This window comes from Oryza glaberrima, chromosome 3 (assembly GCF_000147395.1).
Source record: "Oryza glaberrima chromosome 3, OglaRS2, whole genome shotgun sequence".
In the NCBI taxonomy this organism is placed as follows: domain Eukaryota; kingdom Viridiplantae; phylum Streptophyta; class Magnoliopsida; order Poales; family Poaceae; genus Oryza; species Oryza glaberrima.
In genome coordinates, this window is record NC_068328.1 from 29,586,459 (window position 1) to 29,605,029 (window position 18,571).

At 44.2% G+C, this 18,571-nt stretch overlaps 2 protein-coding genes and 1 pseudogene across 2 annotated transcripts; 1 reads left to right on the forward strand and 2 right to left on the reverse strand.

Moving 5' to 3' along the window:
- The first annotated feature begins 283 nt into the window (after positions 1 to 283).
- LOC127767124 (WD repeat-containing protein PCN-like) lies at positions 284 to 5,152 on the forward strand. Its single transcript, XM_052292353.1, has 11 exons — positions 284 to 609; positions 713 to 844; positions 1,266 to 1,581; positions 1,664 to 1,727; positions 1,831 to 1,944; positions 2,023 to 2,185; positions 2,383 to 2,533; positions 2,620 to 3,203; positions 3,587 to 3,759; positions 4,008 to 4,262; positions 4,510 to 5,152. The coding sequence occupies exons 1-11, from the start codon at positions 436 to 438 to the stop codon at positions 4,805 to 4,807; spliced, it is 2,424 nt and encodes an 807-aa protein (XP_052148313.1). The 5' UTR covers positions 284 to 435; the 3' UTR covers positions 4,808 to 5,152.
- A 181-nt stretch (positions 5,153 to 5,333) lies between these two features.
- On the reverse strand, positions 5,334 to 7,798 carry LOC127767125 (pentatricopeptide repeat-containing protein At3g28660-like; annotated as a pseudogene).
- Positions 7,799 to 10,002: 2,204 nt separating this feature from the next.
- Positions 10,003 to 13,589, reverse strand: LOC127768731 (uncharacterized). The gene is made up of 8 exons (XM_052294359.1): positions 13,311 to 13,589; positions 12,025 to 12,105; positions 11,857 to 11,945; positions 11,685 to 11,759; positions 11,461 to 11,567; positions 11,139 to 11,390; positions 10,984 to 11,049; positions 10,003 to 10,456 (listed from the first exon to the last, which is right to left on the reverse strand). The coding sequence occupies exons 1-8, from the start codon at positions 13,431 to 13,433 to the stop codon at positions 10,359 to 10,361; spliced, it is 891 nt and encodes a 296-aa protein (XP_052150319.1). The 5' UTR covers positions 13,434 to 13,589; the 3' UTR covers positions 10,003 to 10,358.
- Positions 13,590 to 18,571: the final 4,982 nt, after the last annotated feature.

Genomic DNA, 18,571 nt, shown 5'->3' on the forward strand with positions numbered 1-18,571 from the left:
ACAGATTGAGTGACCTAAAGTGAACTTATGCCTTCTCAAAAAGCATTCCATTTCTCGGGAGCCCGAGAGGCCCAATCTGACGTAGCCCACAAATTTCAAGCCCATTCGGCCCTAAACCGCTGCCTCGAGCAGGCCGAGCAGTAGCAGAGCCTCACATCACGTGGCCCGCACGCCTACCAGCCCTACCCTTCTTCACCTCCTCCCCCTCAAAACCCTAACGAGCGGCGAGCCGCCTCTCTCGAGCGCTTGCCTCCCTCTTCCTCCTCCCCTCCCCTCGCCGCCCCCCCCCCTTCCCCCAACCTCCGCGCGCGCCATCGCGGCGCCGCCCCGAGGAGGACGACCCCCCTAGCCTTCCAGAACCTTCTAGAACGCCCGGATCGCCCTATCGCCTCCCACCGACGCATCGGGCCCTGCCGCCGCCGCCGTTGGTTATCCATGGAGAAGCTCCGCGTCCACCGCTGCGGCGGGGGCGCGGTCGCCTGGTCCCCGTCACCCATCGTCGCGCTCGTCGCCTCCCCCTGCAAGTCCCAGGTCGCCGCCGCGCGCGCCGACGGCTCCCTCGAGCTCTGGCTCGTCTCCCCCGGCTCCGTCGGGTGGCACCACCAGCTCGTACGGCTCCCACCCCCCCTTCACACCCCCCGCGGCTCCGCGGTTTCTGCGAGCAAACCTGGGATTATGCGGTGACCTGATTTGGAGGTTTTGTTGGGTGCAGACCATTCAGGGGGATGCCGAGTCGAGGGTCACCTCGCTGGTGTGGGCGCGGAGCGGTGCGAATGGGCGGCTGCTCTCTTCCAGCGTCGACGGGTCCGTGGCCGAGTGGGATCTCTTCCACCTACGGCAGAAGGTAGACTCGCTTTGTGTGAATATTACCACATTTCCGTTTTGATTCATATGTAAATTGGATTTGGGGGCCATAAACTTTCCATGCAAGTATCATTTCTAGATAAATTCTAGATAAATGCATATTGGTGTCCATTGTGGGAGAATGTGTAGCAATGAGCTGATGCCTGAAGTTGTGTTTTTCTTTTTTGTCGATAGCAGGTTGTACATGTGATTGTTTAGTGAAGTTCTGGACCTTAGCATACTGGATATAGGGAATTTAATAGGGCAGCGTTGTATCTCGCTTAAATTCCAATAGCTGATTTTGTTATATATATATTTTTAAGTTGAGTCTACTTGCAACTTTTGTTCCTTTGCTAGCTGATGGTCATATTCAGCAAATAATAATGATGCTCATATGGGTTTATATCATTTTATTTTTGTAGACCGTCCTAGATTCTGTCGGGGTACCAGTATGGCAAATGGCCATTGAACCTTCAGTTGATCTTACGGATTCTGAAAATAAAGGCTCAAAAGTTACTGCTAATGGCCATGCAAATGGCCGCACTGACTCTGACTCAAGTTCTGTCGATGATGGTGAAAACACTGACGATGAAGATGATTCTGCCAATACTAGTTTGCCATATCGTGCAAATGAACTTCAGCGTCTGGCCCTGGCATGTGATGATGGCTCTGTGCGCTTCTATAATGTGCCCGAATCTGGCGCGTTGACTTACTATAGATCTCTCCCGAGAGTAAGCGGTATGTCTTACCTGTTCTTTCAGAACCCAAAGAGATAACAAAGAAATTCAACTGTGGTAATTCTTCTAGCCCTTCCTTGCAGGGCGGATGTTGAGTGTGGCATGGAGTAATGATGCCAAATTCATATTCTCTGGAAGCAGCGATGGGTACTTTGATCATTCCTAATGAATTTTTATTGAACTGTGGTTGTGTTATTAGGGGTCTTAATGGCTTCAATTTTTTTTTATACTCTTTTATTGCTTCTTACAGTTTAATTAGATGCTGGGATTCCACTTCTTTCTATGAAAAATACCGTATTACTGCTGGATTAGGAGGTGCTGGTAGTGGAAATGAGCTTTGCATATGGTCGTTATTGTTTCTTAGGTGAGATAAAATTGCCCTTTTCTCAAACATTTTGTCTTGCCTTTTATGCTGCTTTTGATTATTGTTGCCATTGTATAGGTGTGGAACACTTGTTAGTGGTGATAGCTCCGGGAGCGTCCAGTTTTGGGATAGCCGCCATGGAACTCTTTTGCAAGCCCATACTTACCACAAAGGCGATGTGAATGCACTAGCAACTGTGCCTGGTCAGAACAGGGTATTTTCTGCTGGGTCTGATGGGCAGGTTGGTAGTATTACTGAAACAACCATTAGGTGGATTAACTTCTTATGGACTCTGTGTTCCCATGATTATATTGATTTTTTTAGAAAGCTTGAAAGCTGTAAAAAACAGCAGTGAAGGGACTTGTTGAATTTGTAGTTAACTGTACAAGTATTACCATGTGGTGCATCTTAAGCCTACTAATTCTTCATGGGTTGTAGGTAATTTTGTACAAAATATCAAAAGATGAGCTCGTTGCTGATAAAGAGGTGGCCAAAGAGCAAGTGCGCAAGTGGGTCTATGTGGGATATGTAAGATCTCACACTCATGATGTAAGGGCATTGACTATGGCAGTACCAATTTGTAGAGAAGGTTTGTGTTTACTCAGCGATTTGCCATTTATTAAACTTACATCCACTTGACCTAATATAGAGTAATTTGTGTTTTCTTGTTCCTAGATGCGTTGCCAGAGGAAAAGACAAAGAAGATTCGCCGGCGTGAAAAGCCACTTGAGTTCAGTTACCACAAATGGGCACATCTGGGTGTTCCGATGCTTATTTCTGGTGGGGATGACACTAAGCTATTTGCTTATTCTGCAAGGGAGTTTACTCAGTTTGCACCTCATAATTTTTGCCCTGCACCTCAACGTCCTTTGATTAATCTGGCAAGAGAGAGTATAGTTAATGGAGATTCTGTTATGCTTGTTCAGTCTGCTAACTGGCTGGATGTATTACTTGTGGTAGTTCAGAACAAGTTGACTCCAAGCACCTCTTCCAGAGGAGATGCGACAGTACGACACCTTGCTCGTCTGAAAAGCAAGGGTTCCCGGAAAATCATTTCCAGTGCTACCTCAACTAATGGAACTATGTTGGCCTATTCAGATTGTGTGAAACCCTGCCTTTTTGCACTAAGACATAAGGGTGGAAAAAAGTTTACTCTAGACAAACTAGAGCTGCCAAAGGGATTGCCGAATTCTCAGTGTATGCTGTTTTCTATTGACTCATCCAGTTTGATTCTAGCTGGCCGTGATGGAAAGATTTATGTAAGTGCCGATAAATATTCTCATTCTGTAAAACACTCCTAGTATTCAGTGGGAAATGGTGCACTCTTTAGACGATCAAACTTTCGAGTTAGCATAATGAATTAAAATATACCTGTTGCACATCTCGTAAACTAATTAAAGTGGCATGCGCTAATTGATCTTTCTGAACATTACTCATCGTTCTGCTAGTGCACATGATGGTACAACACAAGATTGAATGGATTTTCAATGATCTATTATGATTTAAATGATATAGATCATCAAATAAGCCTTAGGGATAAGATACTGTGTACAATGCTTTTGTGTATTCTCTGCTCTTTTTAAAGGCTTTTGTGTATTCTCTGCTCTTTTTGAAGGCTAATGTTCTTCATTTCGCCAAGCAGGTTGTAGACATTGCCACACGGGAAATTTCAAATGTCTTTCAACCTATGAGAAAAATGGATGGAGCTTCCAAAGAACCACCTGTTACAAAAATGTTCCTCAGTGCGGATGGACAGTGGTTGGCTGCAGTTAACTGTTCTGGGGATATTTACATATTTAACCTCGAGGTGCAAAGGTATGCTTCTCAACAATTTGATTCCTTGTCTGTCTTAAATATACCTTGAGGTATGTCTTGTATCAATTTGATTATCTGTGAACAATCCTGATCTGCATTATGTCTGATAAGATAGTAATGCAGTGTTGCATATTGTTTTTAATATTGCAATTCTCTTTTTGTTTGATTTCCAGTCCTTTCTGTTAATCTGCTTGATTAGGCATCAAAGCCATACTTTTGCCCGAACTAAATGTTTCCTGTTATTGCAGGCAACACTGGTTCATACATAGAATGAATGATGGGTCTGTTACATCTGGTGGCTTTTGTCCCAAGAACAATGCCCTCGTCATTACAACATCCAAGAATGAGGTGTATGTATTTGATGTAGAAGCAAAACAGTTGGGTGACTGGTCCAAACGCAACACACATCACTTGCCCAGAAGATTCCAGGAATTTCCTGGAGAGGTCATTGGCCTGTCATTTCCTCCCCTAAGTTCATCTTCAGTTGTGGTTTACAGTGCAAGGTAACCTTCAATTGTCTGTGTTTCAGTTGACTTCTCATACCTCCATTGTTTTGATGTTCTGGATTAACTAGCCCGCATATCTTTTTACCTGATAGCCTGTTCCTAGTACTCAGTTGTTCTTTGTGAGTGTTATTCTGATAGGTAGAATTTGGCATGCGCAGGAAGGCATTTTTTTATTAACTTATTTGTTTTATTGCCATATGATTGAAATGACGCTAAAAGTACATTTTTCCTCTTTTCCTTGCAGGGCGATGTGCTTCATTGATTTTGGACTACCTGTTGTTCAGGATGGTCAATTGCCAAATGGTGTGGTTGCAGAAAAGATAGACTCTCAAAAGGGTTCAAACAAAAAGCTTAAGCGGAAGGCTCGAGAAGAAGAGTTGAGGCAAGAGATAAGGAATAACTTTGATTTCTTTGCTTTTAAAGATCCAGTGCTGTTTGTTGGCCACCTATCAGACAACTCTGTTCTAATGGTAGAGAAGAGATGGATGGATGTAGTTGAAGGTTTTGGCGCACCAGTTCATAGACATATATACGGTACATGATCCATGCCGTCCTGGCACATCTCAACTTTTGGCACTTGCGACAGGCATCCCATTCTTTTGTCTTCACCCAAGATGTGAAATGCCATACATCGAAGTTTGTTAAGAGATCCAAACAGCTAGCAGCATAAAAATGTCTGCTGATATGGAGTTATAGCAACTAATATGGGTTAATGCTGTCAAATGGCTATTGTTCCTTGGGTAGCCTTGCTGTATTCTTTTTTCTTTTAGCGTACGAAATTTAGTGGACTAATCGCTGCGCGAGTTTTGTCATACTTGTTGCTGCGCAAATTTTGGCATCTGTAAACTATGTATCAGTTATGTTATGTGTTATTTGTTGTTTGCATTGTGCAAAATGTTCTCGTGTATATCAGGGTTTGCAGGCGATTGGATTTTTACCTGGTAGTCCGGCCAAATGATTCTTAGCTGTGTGCACTGTGAAGGTCCGATTGCTGTTGCTGGGCAGCTCACCCTTATATGCTTTTAACAAACAAGAGTAGGGGAGTTCTTTGAAAAGAGACTAGTTCCTGTACCGTTTATTATTGCAGCCTGAAAATTGCAGGTGAACAGTCAAGCTGTAATGAAAAATAGTGCATTGAAGTTCTTATTATAGCTTACTACCATCCTATATATACCAATAGAAAGGAAAAAACACTAAATGCTCTCTGAATATAATCCTACATATGTTAAACATATGGCATTTAGTGCAAAACTGAAGCTAAGGCATGCAAACAAAAAAGAGTTCGTTCTTGCAAAAAAATTCTCGTTCCCTCTCTAAATTCTGATGTTAGGGAACAATTCATACATTACATCATCGAGGCCAATTATTGTCTTCATTCTTCTCTAATGGCTTGAGATCAATGTGTTGATAAACCTCATCTCCTAATAGATTCCTTTCCCCAATGAATACCAGCTTCAATCTCAGGCTCTCAGCGCTTGTGCAGTTTGTGTTTGATAGAACCTCGAGGGAAAAATCAGTTCGGCTTCCTTCTGTCACGAGAGCTCGGCCATGGTCTCCCCCTCGTCGAGCTCCCCTCCCATCTGGTCAGCGAGCAGCCGGAGCACCTCCCAAATCTCCACGCGCTGCGGGTGCGCCTGGTCGTCGGCGACGAACGAGCTCACCACGCTGTCGACCTCCACCTCGCTGTACGCGGGGACCTTCCTGATGCCGCGGCTACCGATCAGCTTCCTGACCCTCCGCGCGTCGTCCTTCCGGTTGGCGTCGAGGTAGATGTTGGAGAGCTGCACGTACACGCCCTCGTCGGGGCCGGCGCCGAGCTTGCCGAGCTCGGCGGTGGCCACCTCCGCCAGCTCCACGTTGGCGTACGTCCGGCAGCCGGTCAGGACGGAGCCCCAGACGGAGGCGAGCGGGGCCATTGGCATTGTCTCGATCAGCGCCACGGCGTCCTCCAGCCGGTCGACACGGCAGAGCATGTCCACCGTGCAGGCGTAGTGCTCGTGCCCCGGCGCGACGCCGTACCGGCGGCTCATCTCTCTGAGCAGCCTGAGCCCGTCGTCGACCTTGCCAGCGTGCGCGCACGCGGAGAGCGCTCCGAGCACCGCCACGCCGTCCGGCCGCACGCCGTCCTCCCTCGCCATCCTGTCCAGGCACGACACGTCCTCCTCCGCCCTGCCATGCACCGCGAACGCGCCGACCATGGTTCCCCAGACGTAGTCGTTCCGCTCCGGCATTCCGTCGAACACCCGCACCGCCTGCTCCAGGCAGCCGCACTTGGCGTACATGCTCACCAGCGCCGACCCGACGAACGCGTCCCCGAGCAGCCCCGGCGCGCTCCTCTCCACGTACCGGTGCACCCACTCCCCGCACTCCAGCGCGCCGGCCTGCGCGCACGCCGTGATGGCCGTCGTGAGCACGACGGCGTCTGGCGCCACCCCGTCCATGAACATCGCCCTGAACACCCCCAGCCCCTCCGCCGCCATCCCCGCGCGCGCGTACGCGCCGATCACCAGGTCGTAATGTATAGCCTCCCGCCTGGGCAATTCGTCAAACACCCTTCGCGCGTCGTCCGGCCGGGCCGCGTGCAGCTGCAGCAGCGCGGTGGCGACGTAGTGGTCGGAGGGGAAGAGGCCGTTCTTCACGAGGAGCGCGTGGAGCTGGGTCCCGGGGGACGGGGAGACGGCGGCGGCGGCGGAGAGCGCGAAGGGGAAGGAGAGGTGGTCGGGCGGCGGGAGGGGCGAGGCGGGGGAGAGCATGAGCAGGAGGAGGCGGAACGCGAGGAGCGGGTGGGCCGGGGAGGAGGCGCGCCGGGAGAGGACGCGGAGGAACGAGTTGAGCGCGACGAGGGAGAGGTCGGGGTGGCGCGGGGGCAGGAGGCCGGCGGTGGTGAGGAGCGCCTGCACGGGCAGGGTCGGCGCCGTGGGGGAGGAGGCGGCGGCGGCGGACGGGAGGAGGCGCGAGGAGAGGAGGGAGTGGCAGAAGGAAGGCGAAGGTTTGCTTGGGGATGTACGGACGCATGCTCGCCCGGCGCGCGCGGTTGGAATGGCCGTTTGTTTAGCTTGGAGCCCTCCTGCGCATTTTCACAGTAGTCTATACCATCTTAAAAAGACAGCAACCGTGGTGTCCGTTCCCACAACTGCCAGGCTGACTTGTGGGCCCACATTGTCGGTGAGAGGGGGAAAGGATCCGGCCGCGTGCGTGTGGGGCGGAGAGGTGGCGAAATACGCGCAGCCTGCAGGGAAGGAGGAGGGGGTGCCGGTTCCGCCCTTCCCGTCGCCGACGCCGGCGGACCTTCACGGTTGCATGCCGCTGACGTCGCGCGAGCTCACTGCCGCCCTCGTCGACGAGCCACCGCCGCCGCTGCTCTTGCTTCGCCCGCTGCTCGAACCCGTCGCGGAGAGGCGGCGGGATCCGTCGACGAGAGGGGGGATAGAGAAGGGCGGGCGCACCAGCCGCTCGAACTGCTCGAAGACGGCCAGGTCGGCGCCACCGTTGGCGCGCGCCGCGGCGATGCGGGTGCTGGCCACGGAGCCGGATCCAAAGCGGCGTGGCGTGTGTGCGATGTGAACGAGTGCGGGCGTGGCCGCGTGGGACAGTGAGTGGACCGGGGTTGGAGACTTGGAGTTAGGCAGTTAGCAGTCAGGGTTAGGCATGTCGATGGGCTGCTGGGCTGTTCATGGGCTTCTATGCCTTGTGCAATAGTAGGTTGGTTTTTCTGGTGTTTATTCTGTCGATCTGCTTCTGGAGACAAATGGATGATGGCCTCCATCACTCCATGTGAAAATATGGGTGTCGTAGAAAACTTTCTTATGGACTGAAATAAGTAAAGGGAAATTCTCAACCAAATATTAAAAATACTTTTTCTTCCCAAGGACTAGCATATCATATACAATAGTTTAGAAATATAGATAATTCATGTCCAATATATTGTTCATCCCTACGAACAATTATGTAGTTTGACATACATGTCTAAAATTATGCTAAATATAATCTGATAATTACAGTGAAAATATTTTTTTTTTGGTTTTACAATGTTTGATGGGTTATTTCTTAAAATCCTGATGCAACACATGTGCATTCAGCTAGTAGTACAAAGGAGGCGTGCGAAGGCCCATAGGGCCCCACCACATCTTCCCTGCCACACTGCCATTTGTCCTCACCATGCACGACGTTGCAACAAATCACCTATATATTTTGGAAACCCTGAATTTGGTTTATTTTTTTATTCCAAAAAAATATTTCATCTAGTGTACCTACAATGTTTCACTATGTATAGATCTATGTTGCAGTGAACTGAAATATTCCATTGCAACAGAAAACACACATATTTTGTAAACCCTCTATTAAGGGAATTTGGTTTATTTTTTTTCCACAAAAAATGTTTCACCTAGTGTACTCATAATGTTTCACTATGTATAGATCTAATGTTGTAGTGAACGAAATATTCCATTGCAATAAAAAAACCCACATATTTTGGAAACCCCCTATTAAGGGAATTTGGTTTATTTTCTGTTCCACCGAAAAATGTTTCACCTAGTGTACTAACAATGTTTCATTGTGAACTGAAACATTTTTTCGTTATTTGCTGAAACATTGTTTTAATATAAGGTGAAACAACACCCGATTTAAACGAGTGAATCATTTTCGATCTGCTTAGTGAAACAATTCCGATATACCTGCTGGAACATCGTGCAATATTTAAAAATAATTCAACAATAAGCTAAATTTTTTTCATTGGAATATATCCATGTGTGGTCTTATTTTGAAGATTTAATTGCAACAAATTTAATAATGCAATCGGATCATGATTTGGATAAGTAATTTAGGAGAAAAATCAGTTTAAAGTAGTTTTGCACGTAAATCGAGCGCTGCCCGAACTTGCCGAGCCGTAGGTTCATCCTTATAACCAACAGCATTCTAACAGATGATCGGATAGTGATTATAAACAGAGAAAAAATACATGTGACTCCCTTCATTTTTTTTTTTACAGATGACGCCGTTAACTTTTGGATACATGTTTTATCCTTCGTCTTATTCAAAAATTTTATTCAAATGTATACGATGTAAATCATGCATAAAATACTTTGATTATATAAATTTTTTAAATAAAACAAATGATCAAACGCATAATAAAAATTCAAAGGTATTAAAAAAAGGAGGTAGGTAGTATTATGAAGGGTATAGAAAAAGTTTCCTGAAATTCTGAATAATGTTGACGTACAGAAGTTTTTAAACAAACCATAAACGTGATAAGAAAAATCCATATCAATATAGCTCCATAAGCTGAAAAAATTGTACCGTATCGGTTTCCATGTGGAAGGATTATAAAGCTCATAAAAAAAGTTAACTAAATAATGTACAAAGTTTTTAAACAAACCATAGTTTTATGGAAACTTTTTGGAATGTGATAAACCTAAATAAGCTGAAATCAAGTTGTACTTGTATCGGTTTCCACGTGTAAGGATTAAGGAGATAAATTAGAGATTCATCGCATTTGAGTATATCAGATCACCTGCTCCAAAAATTTGGTTTTGGAAATTTAACATTCATAATTTAAATTTAAATGGACCTACGTAACAGGCTAACACAAAGTTGTCTTGCATTATTTTCAGTTGAACATTTGGAACACAGACGCAAAGTTGTCTTTGATGGAGTTTGATCATTTGTAAAAATGAAGCATTATTGAAGAAAACTGCACAAATTGAATGAACAATTTAATAACATAGGGGATTGCTCAGCATAGAGGCATGAATTTAATAACATCAGGTAAATACGACGGGCATGAACATAGAGGCATGCTCAGCATTCATCGACCATTGAGAAACAAGCAAAACTCGCCAGCAGCTGATAACCAACACTGAAAGATTGACTACAGGATGATACCCGAACATCATCGAAAGACTACAGGATACCTTTGGGAAAAAGGCATTATGCTCACAACCAAACCTCGCGCTCAGGGAAAACAACAAACCAAACATGAGGGCTCCCAACACATAAATAGATAACTTTTTTCCCTGATATTTAAATAAAGCATGCACTTAAATATCACCAGTAGCCCATGGATTCTCCTCACCCATCTGCTCACTGCTTGGATCTTCAGTTTCCTCGTCCACCACGGCCACCCATTCTTCCCCGCCCGCGGCCGCCATATCCCCTTCCACCAGGAAAACCGCCACCTCTGCCTCGTTCGTACCCTGTGTTTTGCAGACAACAAATGTGGGTACTACGCTAATAAATGGTCACCGTTATTGTTCATGATTACCTAAGCATAGTCTGATGAAACAGCCGATGATCAGCATGGAAAGCCAGGAATGATAAAGCATCAGCAAAAAGAAAACGACAAATTACGTGTCTGACGGAAACACAGAAAAGGCAGTTCTTTCATTACGCTACCCTAAGATTATCTAAAACTAGTGTTTGTATAAAAATTCATAAGCCCGCGTGTGACAGCATGACAGGCGTATGCCATCAGAATTACCACCATTGATATGCTTTAGGGTACAATTAAATAGAAACCAATCATTGCCTGAGTGTTCGTGATGTAAGTTTTTGGAGACAGGATTTGTTTATATGATATAAATCTACGGTGAATTTAACCAGATTAGGTTAAGGTAGCATCAGTGCATATACACAGGTCAGGAAACATCATGATCGTTATTAAGTAATAAAGCATAACATTTGAAGCACTCAGAAAATACAAGAATGCAATAACAAGACATACCGCCACGGTAATTCCAATTGCCCCTCCCGCGCATGCCACCCCGTCCTCGGTTATATCCACCATTTTCTGTTTCAACAAAACAAGATAAGTAACTATCCAAGGTTTCTTAAACAATGAGGATTAAAAATTCAACTACAGAACATGCCCTCCAATACCTTGGTAGTTTCCATATCTGCCTTGGTTGTAGCCATATCCACCACCGCCATATCCCCCTTGATTATCATAGCCACCATATCCTCCCTGATTATCATAGCCACCATACCCACCTTGGTTATCATAGTACCCACCACCTTGGTTGTACCCACCTTGATTGTTTCCATATCCACCATAACCACCATAACCTCCTCTACCCCAACCCCTTCCACGTCCACGCCCCCTTCCTCTGCCACGACCCCGGACATAGGAGTCTAACAAAGCAGAAACTATCAGAAGTTTGAACAGAAGTACCAACTTTTGTGCTAATTATTTCTATAGTACCTTCATAATCAGGTGGTGGTTGACGAACTTGGCGCTGTGGTGGTGGTGGCGCCTGCTGGAGGCGCGGCTGTTGCCGGGGTTGTTCAACATAAACTGGGGTTTGGTACCTGTAAAGAACATATTAGCATTCCAAAGTAATTTCCTTTGTATAGAACTGCAATTCAAGTTCATAACCTAGAAATTTAATGAATTAATGGATATAAGCATTAAAGCATCTGACTTACCCAGGAGAGTTCTTGTCCAGATCTCTGGGAGATAAGGTAATTGAAATCATCGAAACATGACGAGTCATCTCTAGTCTGCAAAGTGGGTACACCGCGAATTAGGTAAGAATACTCAACACAACAGAATAATGTAGAGCATGCGGATGGGGTACAGTGGAAGGAAGAATCTTACGGAACAAGGCCTTCTTCAATAGGTTCCCAGACATCAGTGATGCTGACAGAACTGATGTTGGTATCTTGATAAAGCCCAGGGACTCTTTTCTGTTTTCATGAAAGCCATCAGTTAATGTCGCATATAAGATATGACCCATGAGAAAAATATATACATATGAATTATCACCTTGATAATTTCTGCAACAGCAACAGATTTGCTGATTGCCTGCCCCATGGCCTTCAGAACAATCTCTTTAATCCTCCGATCCTAATTCAAAACAATAATCTTATGAAGCAACACCAGATGGATCCAAAAAAACATGACCACAATGAAACCATAAACAAACTAAGACTTTTTGACAAATTAGTCGAGTGCTGACTAATACAATCGGGACACAACAAACAAAAACGTTCAGCCCTTCAATGTAAGTAAAGATATTCGATAACACAGGTAAATAATGTATAAAGAAAACCTAACAATTAAACGACATGTATTTTATCAAATGGCCAGCAGTTGGAGTCAAACTACAAAATAAAAAAGGGAAAAATTTGCCCCAAAACACAACAGATCTGTATGGTTGAAAGTTAGAACTGATGTTAGCATAACAATCAGCATAGGAATCAGGAACTACATTTTAGAACCACATTAAGCACTGATAATTAGACCACAGACATCTCAAGTCCTACAGCGGAGTATATAACACAAACGGGCTGTGTCCGATGGTGGTGAAGTCAGACACAAAAATCAACAACATGGACCCATAGGGCAAGATCACAACAGAGACATGGAATTAGAAATTATAAACACATAACTCTTTAAATATCCATGTATAGTTGCATTGATATCCCTGATGCTACGCCAAGATGATCAGGTTGGTGCGTTAATCTTCCAATTTCTCATGGAACTCAGACCATACAACCTCAATGAATATCAGGAATGCCAAATTATATTACCATTATACAAGCTAGCCCTACTATCAGCATATACATTATCAACATTTCAAAACAAAATACAGGTTCGCACTTTAACCTTCACTCCTCCAGATTTACCCGCTGGATGACACAGAATCGCAGAATCTCAACATCGGATACATCAAATTGGGTTTCCAGTGAATTAACAGCTAAACCACACATGTTCAACATGTTTTTTTTCTTCAATACGCATCAAAACACCAAAAAAAGGCAGTACATAGGTAACCTATCTGTCGCTTCAGTAGGCCAAACTCAACCCGACACCATCTCACATCTTAAACCACATCGCCCAAACGCAACATCGCCATCAGAATCAGACCACATCAAACTAGCCGTTCGAATATACTGATCTCTCCACACAAAACTAGCGCGGGTGCACCACGACCTCCCAAACCCCAAACACCGACAAAGCCGAATCGAATCCTCCACCACGCACACGCAAGACGAACACCATAGAGCGGGGGGACGAGAGGATTAGAGGAGGGGCGAAGGGGCGCGCACCTGGAGGAGGGACGTGGCGTAGGAGACGTAGTTGCGGATGAGCCCCTGCGCGGTGATGCGGATCTCGTTCTCCTCGATGGCCGACTCCGGCCGCGGCCGCTCCACCCTCTGGTACCGGTCCATCTCCGCCGCCCCCGCGCCTGCGACTGCGCCGCCGGCGCCGCCCGCTCGTCGCCGCCGCGGCGAGGTGGTGGAAGGGATTGCGAAGCGTGAGGAGGAGGAGGCGGCGGGAGGGGAGGGGAGGGGAGGGGAGGGGAGAGGGGAGCTAAAACCCTAGGAGAGGCGGAGCCAACGATACGGACGGCACGCCTCGTGGGGAGGCTCGGCTTACACGAAATAGGCCTTTTTATTAGTATTTTCTATCTAGTTAAGGACGGCGAAAAAAAGGATAGAGAAAAGATCGTTTGGGAAATCTCCTGGGCCGTCGGATGTATGGCTCTTTCCTTGTTTAAGGCCGTTTTTTTCGAGGGGTGGCCATAGACTCTACAATAGGCCTGTTTGGCACAGCTCCAATTCCAGCTCCACCCCTTCTGAGCTGGAGCTCAGCCAAACAGTTTCAGTTCCGGTGGAGCTCTCTCACAAAATGTACTAGAGTAGTAGAGTTGGGTTTAGGCAGCTCCACAACTCCACTCCAGACTCAACTCCTGAAGTTATATTTAGGAGTTGGAGCTGTACCAAACATGCCCTATAGACTTGTTCACTTTAGCTATTTTTAACCCTATTTTAGTAGTTTAATTAAATTTTGGTAGTATTAGATGCGTTTATTTTAAAGAGTTGTCAAATTTTGGCAGAATTTTTAAGAGTGAAAACTTTTAGAATTGTCAAAGTTTGATAATGTAGCATTGGCAAGTTGCAAGTACATCGTTCGTTAAAAAAAACAAAAACAACTTATGACCATGTCAATCTATATAGTTAGAAGTTAATTTTTTTAATAGAGAAAAGTACTATACTTTGTTTGTCCTCTTAACAAAAATGGTAGAACCGAAAATAATAACAAAGTAAACAAGCCCTATAACAAGGTTCTTTCATTCCTGAGTTAAATAAGCTCATAGCCTTCATACTCCGTACAATTTTTGAAAAAACATTTTTCAAGGAAGCCTTGTCACAAATTTCCTGCCATGCAAAAGTCCAATTAAAAAGTTAACATATTTTTTATAATGGAATAATGTTCCGGCTTTTGCTCAACGATAAACAAAAGTTAACATTGTCCTAAGTTTTTTAATAGACTACACCCTCCTTGACATACATAATGTTTATTACCAATCATATAACTCTGGTTTGTACCTTTTAGACATGCTTGAAAATGTTATAAGACCATGAATCGCCTTTCGTGGCATGTGCTATATAGCCACTAAAACGTATGAATGTGTGCAATTCAAAACACGGTAAATCACGAGTAATAATTTTAGGATTTAAGTTCTAATGGGTATCCTTCGTCCAACCATCCATTGGCAAGGAAGATTCCCCCAAAGGTTAAAGCGCGTTCGAAAATTTGTTTACTTAAAAGCTGTGGGATCGTTGGAGCGCCACGTTAGCAATTTTTACAGAAAACCCCTCATCATCTGGTGAAATAGCATACACGTTCGAATACACGTAGACCGTACGATCTGATACAAGGCTTGATCCAACCATCCACGTGGCCCTGTGTGCCGACCCTTCCACCACCGTTGAATCAGAGAAAAAGAAACGAACGGCTCAGATTCCTTGAGCCAAGCCTCCTAACGAAAACCCTAGCTTCATCCCTTTCCTCCAGTCCACGATGCCGCCGCCGCCCTCTCGTGCCCTCCTCTCCGTCGCTGTCGCCGCCCGCCCTCCTCTCCGTCGCCGCCGCCGCACGCCCTCCTCTCCGTCGCCGTCGCCGTCATCGCGTGCCTTCCTCTTCGTCGCCGTCGCCGCTCGCCTCCCTCTATTCCGCCAGCGACACCGCCGCTGCCATCCTCTATTCCGCCGGTCATGCCGTTGCCACCTCTCTCTATTTCGCCGGTGATGCCGCCGCCCTCTATTCCACCTTCGTTGTTGTCCTCTGCTCTGGTGCCGTCGCCGCCAAACTGCCCTCCCAGTTGCAGCTAGAGGTGTTTGCCTGTGTGGCCCTGCTCTTTCCCTGCCATGGATACGTTTCTTTGAATGAGGTAGCTCCTTGCCATATGATTTATAATGGGTGAGGTTAGTTCTTATATATATATATATATATATATCTATATCTATATCTAGAATTTAGATGATATTGTTGGCATGGGTGAGTTAATTAAGTTGGTCAGTGTTTAAGTAGCCAAATGGTTCATGCCTCTGTCTGAATAGACTTATAAATTCTATGGTTCTTTTTGTCCTTGCCAAGCAATGCAAATCAACAAGGACTTCGGTGCCTTATCTATTTATGATTATGATGATCATTTTCTACTTATTTGATGCCCCTCTTATATTTTGATTATGCTGCTGATTTCTAGCAAACAAGCTTCATGCTCTGTCACTAACGGCGAGGACAGACAATTGCCCCATAATGCTTGAGGTAATCATAACATATCATTGTGCTATTCTTTTAACTGTCATTCTGAGGTACTCAACGTGTGTGGGTGCAGATTTATCTTCAAATCTTCTTTGTACTGTAAAGTTCAGATGTCATACCTGACTACTTGCATGTTGCAGTCTTTTGTCCAAGACGATTCCAACATCAGGATTGCCATCTATTCAAGTAATACACGGTACTATTTCTCTCATTGCGATTAACTGCTACTTTCTATGACATAAATTATGCATTGGATCCCAATCAGTGGCACTAAGTTTTAGGTTGACTGCAATGCCTTTTCTCTGCAGTTGCTCACTGCAATTGCTTTTTGTCAAGCCTCATTGATGTATTCAACAAGTATCAGTCACTGAAGCAAGTTCTGCTGCAGCACAAATCTAACAGTGTTAGGTTCTTATGTTCTTCTGGTTATACCTAGCATTCTTCAATGCCAATTTATCACATTTCTAGGTGCCTTTTCTGGTTATAGTTTCTTACTCTGTTTTTACAGCATCTATATGAAGCAGCAATAGTCATTTCAAGATTCTTTCCTGCTGGTAGGACAGATGTGGAATCATAACAAATGTCCAAATTTGGCGTGTTTCATATGACCTAAGTAGCAAAAAGATAGGCATTAGTACAGTTAGACATGGCTTGTGGGTAATAAGGCTTAGCTATATGGTCATTAACTTAGCTATAAAGTTGTTACTTGACCAGATCAGTTAACAGTTATCTGGCAGAACTAAGGCTTACAACTGGCACATCACTTCAGAGAACATACTTGCTTAGACCTGCAACTTGCATGTACCATATTCTTCAGATACGTTGGTTGCCCATATAAATTGGGGTCTTAATTCCTTTACGTGCAATAATTCATAAAGTCTGAATTCATCTTCAACAGTGCTTTGGTCACAACCAATTGAAAGCTGTATATATTTCTTACCACACACATTCCTTATGGTAGTGTTCAAATAAAATAAATTCACTCTAAATATTTGCTTGTCTGAAAGACAATTTACCTTTATTGCATTTCAGGATTCAGTTATACCCTAAAACAAATTTATTTGACCCTTTATAAAGTTACATGTCCATATTATATATTCATATTAATATTAGTATATTCCAAGCTACAGTCCAAATAAATAATTGAACCATTTGGTAGTAATCAGTTGTTGAGCAAAGCTCCCAAATAGCACGTGTAATCAAGTTCTATTGTGTTGTATTCATGCTCTCAGATGGTGGTTAGATCTTTATGCCACATTATGACTTAATGAATGTATCCTCTTATGTGAATTAGCTAAGCATTGACAAGTGAAGTCCTTGCATGATTACATCTTATTTAATCTTTGTAAGATAAGTTAATTAGCATATCCATATGTTTTTAGTTTTGACTTACACAAAGAAACTGCTATATTTAGTCACTGGCTAATTCATTACTTCGTTGAGTTATTTCTCTCTTCTGTTGACTGCAGTAATAACTGGTGCTTTCTTCACTAGGTCAACATCTCCTTTGTTTATATATACCTTACCCATCTTTACGGAATCACATTCACTGCACTTGCATCTTTTTCCCTTTTCTCCATTGATACTATCCTCAATCTATTAGTGTGGTAACACCAGTATATATTCTGTTGAATTGTATGATAGGTGATGCCTTTCTGAATGATATTGGTACAATTGGAAGGATAATAGAGCAAAGATTTACCTTTTGTTTTTACGGTGTCCTGGCCATAGTCAAACACGGGAGCTCACCATACATTAGTTGATTCTGCCTAATTCTAATACCAATGTAATTGCAAGTTGACATTGATTTCAGACACCGCTTTGTGTAAAGATATTTTGTAGAAGTTCTTTTATCCTACTTCAACCATTGCATGCCGAAGCAAAACATGTTTACGTTCTTATGTGATGTGATTCGGGTGAATGAAATTCAGACATTTGTCAGACCCATTACTTATAATGGGTGTTCCTTCAAAATCAGTGGCATCATCAGCCAGGCGCAGCGTAGCGCGCAAATATTTCTAGTTTAAACTTTAACATGAAAACCTGCAAGCTCACGATAGACACATGACCAAACACATCCCTAAGAGTGAGTATAATAAGATAACATAAGCGTAGGCTATATGAGTTGTCGTATAGAGAGAAGAGAGAAGTAAAACAAGCTACTAATTTATGCCTAGCTACAACACGGGCTCTAACAATCTACGTGTGAAAGAAGTGGGCCAAATACCCATGGTGTAGTGTATATATATGTATAGCTAAGCACGTGTATGTATCCACTATTAGGTTGATAATAAATGACGTGTCAATCTTTATAATAAAAGGAGTGTAGCTCAACCGGTTAGTCTTCAAGTCCTACAAGACTACAACTGGCATGGGTACTCACATTTATGCTGCTACGACCCTTCCTAGAGGGTGGTTGAGGAGAGGAAACGAGACCTTTATCTCCTTTCTGTCGGCCTTGCCCTATAAACCATCAGGTGGAGGCTCACCCACATCAAGCGTTTGCGGTGTCGACGCATGCGGTCCACCGTATTATTTATATATTATTTTTTACTAGAAATAGAACATGTGCGTTGCAACAGATGAATGCTATTTTAATCTTATTATTATTATACAGTTTAGATAGGGTAAAATTCATTGTGGGAATTCATATGGATTTTTTTTAAGAAAATCACGAGCTGCAATTAGGAGTCCGACTTTCATCTCAAGTTAGCATGCAAGTTTTTTTAAAAGAGATTTCTTATACGACTCTTTTTTG

Bases quoted from the DNA above. Each gene is read 5' to 3' on its own strand.
- LOC127767124 (XM_052292353.1), top strand. From the start codon at position 436: ATGGAGAAGCTCCGCGTCCACCGCTGCGGCGGGGGCGCGGTCGCCTGG. The intron at 845-1,265 runs GTAGACTCGCTT...TTATTTTTGTAG, and splicing joins TCTTCCACCTACGGCAGAAG to ACCGTCCTAGATTCTGTCGG. The intron at 1,728-1,830 runs GTACTTTGATCA...TGCTTCTTACAG, and splicing joins TTCTCTGGAAGCAGCGATGG to TTTAATTAGATGCTGGGATT.
- LOC127768731 (XM_052294359.1), bottom strand. From the start codon at position 13,433: ATGGACCGGTACCAGAGGGTGGAGCGGCCGCGGCCGGAGTCGGCCATC. The intron at 11,946-12,024 runs GTGATAATTCAT...TCATGAAAACAG, and splicing joins CTGTTGCAGAAATTATCAAG to AAAAGAGTCCCTGGGCTTTA. The intron at 11,391-11,460 runs GTACTATAGAAA...CTGCTTTGTTAG, and splicing joins ACCACCACCTGATTATGAAG to ACTCCTATGTCCGGGGTCGT.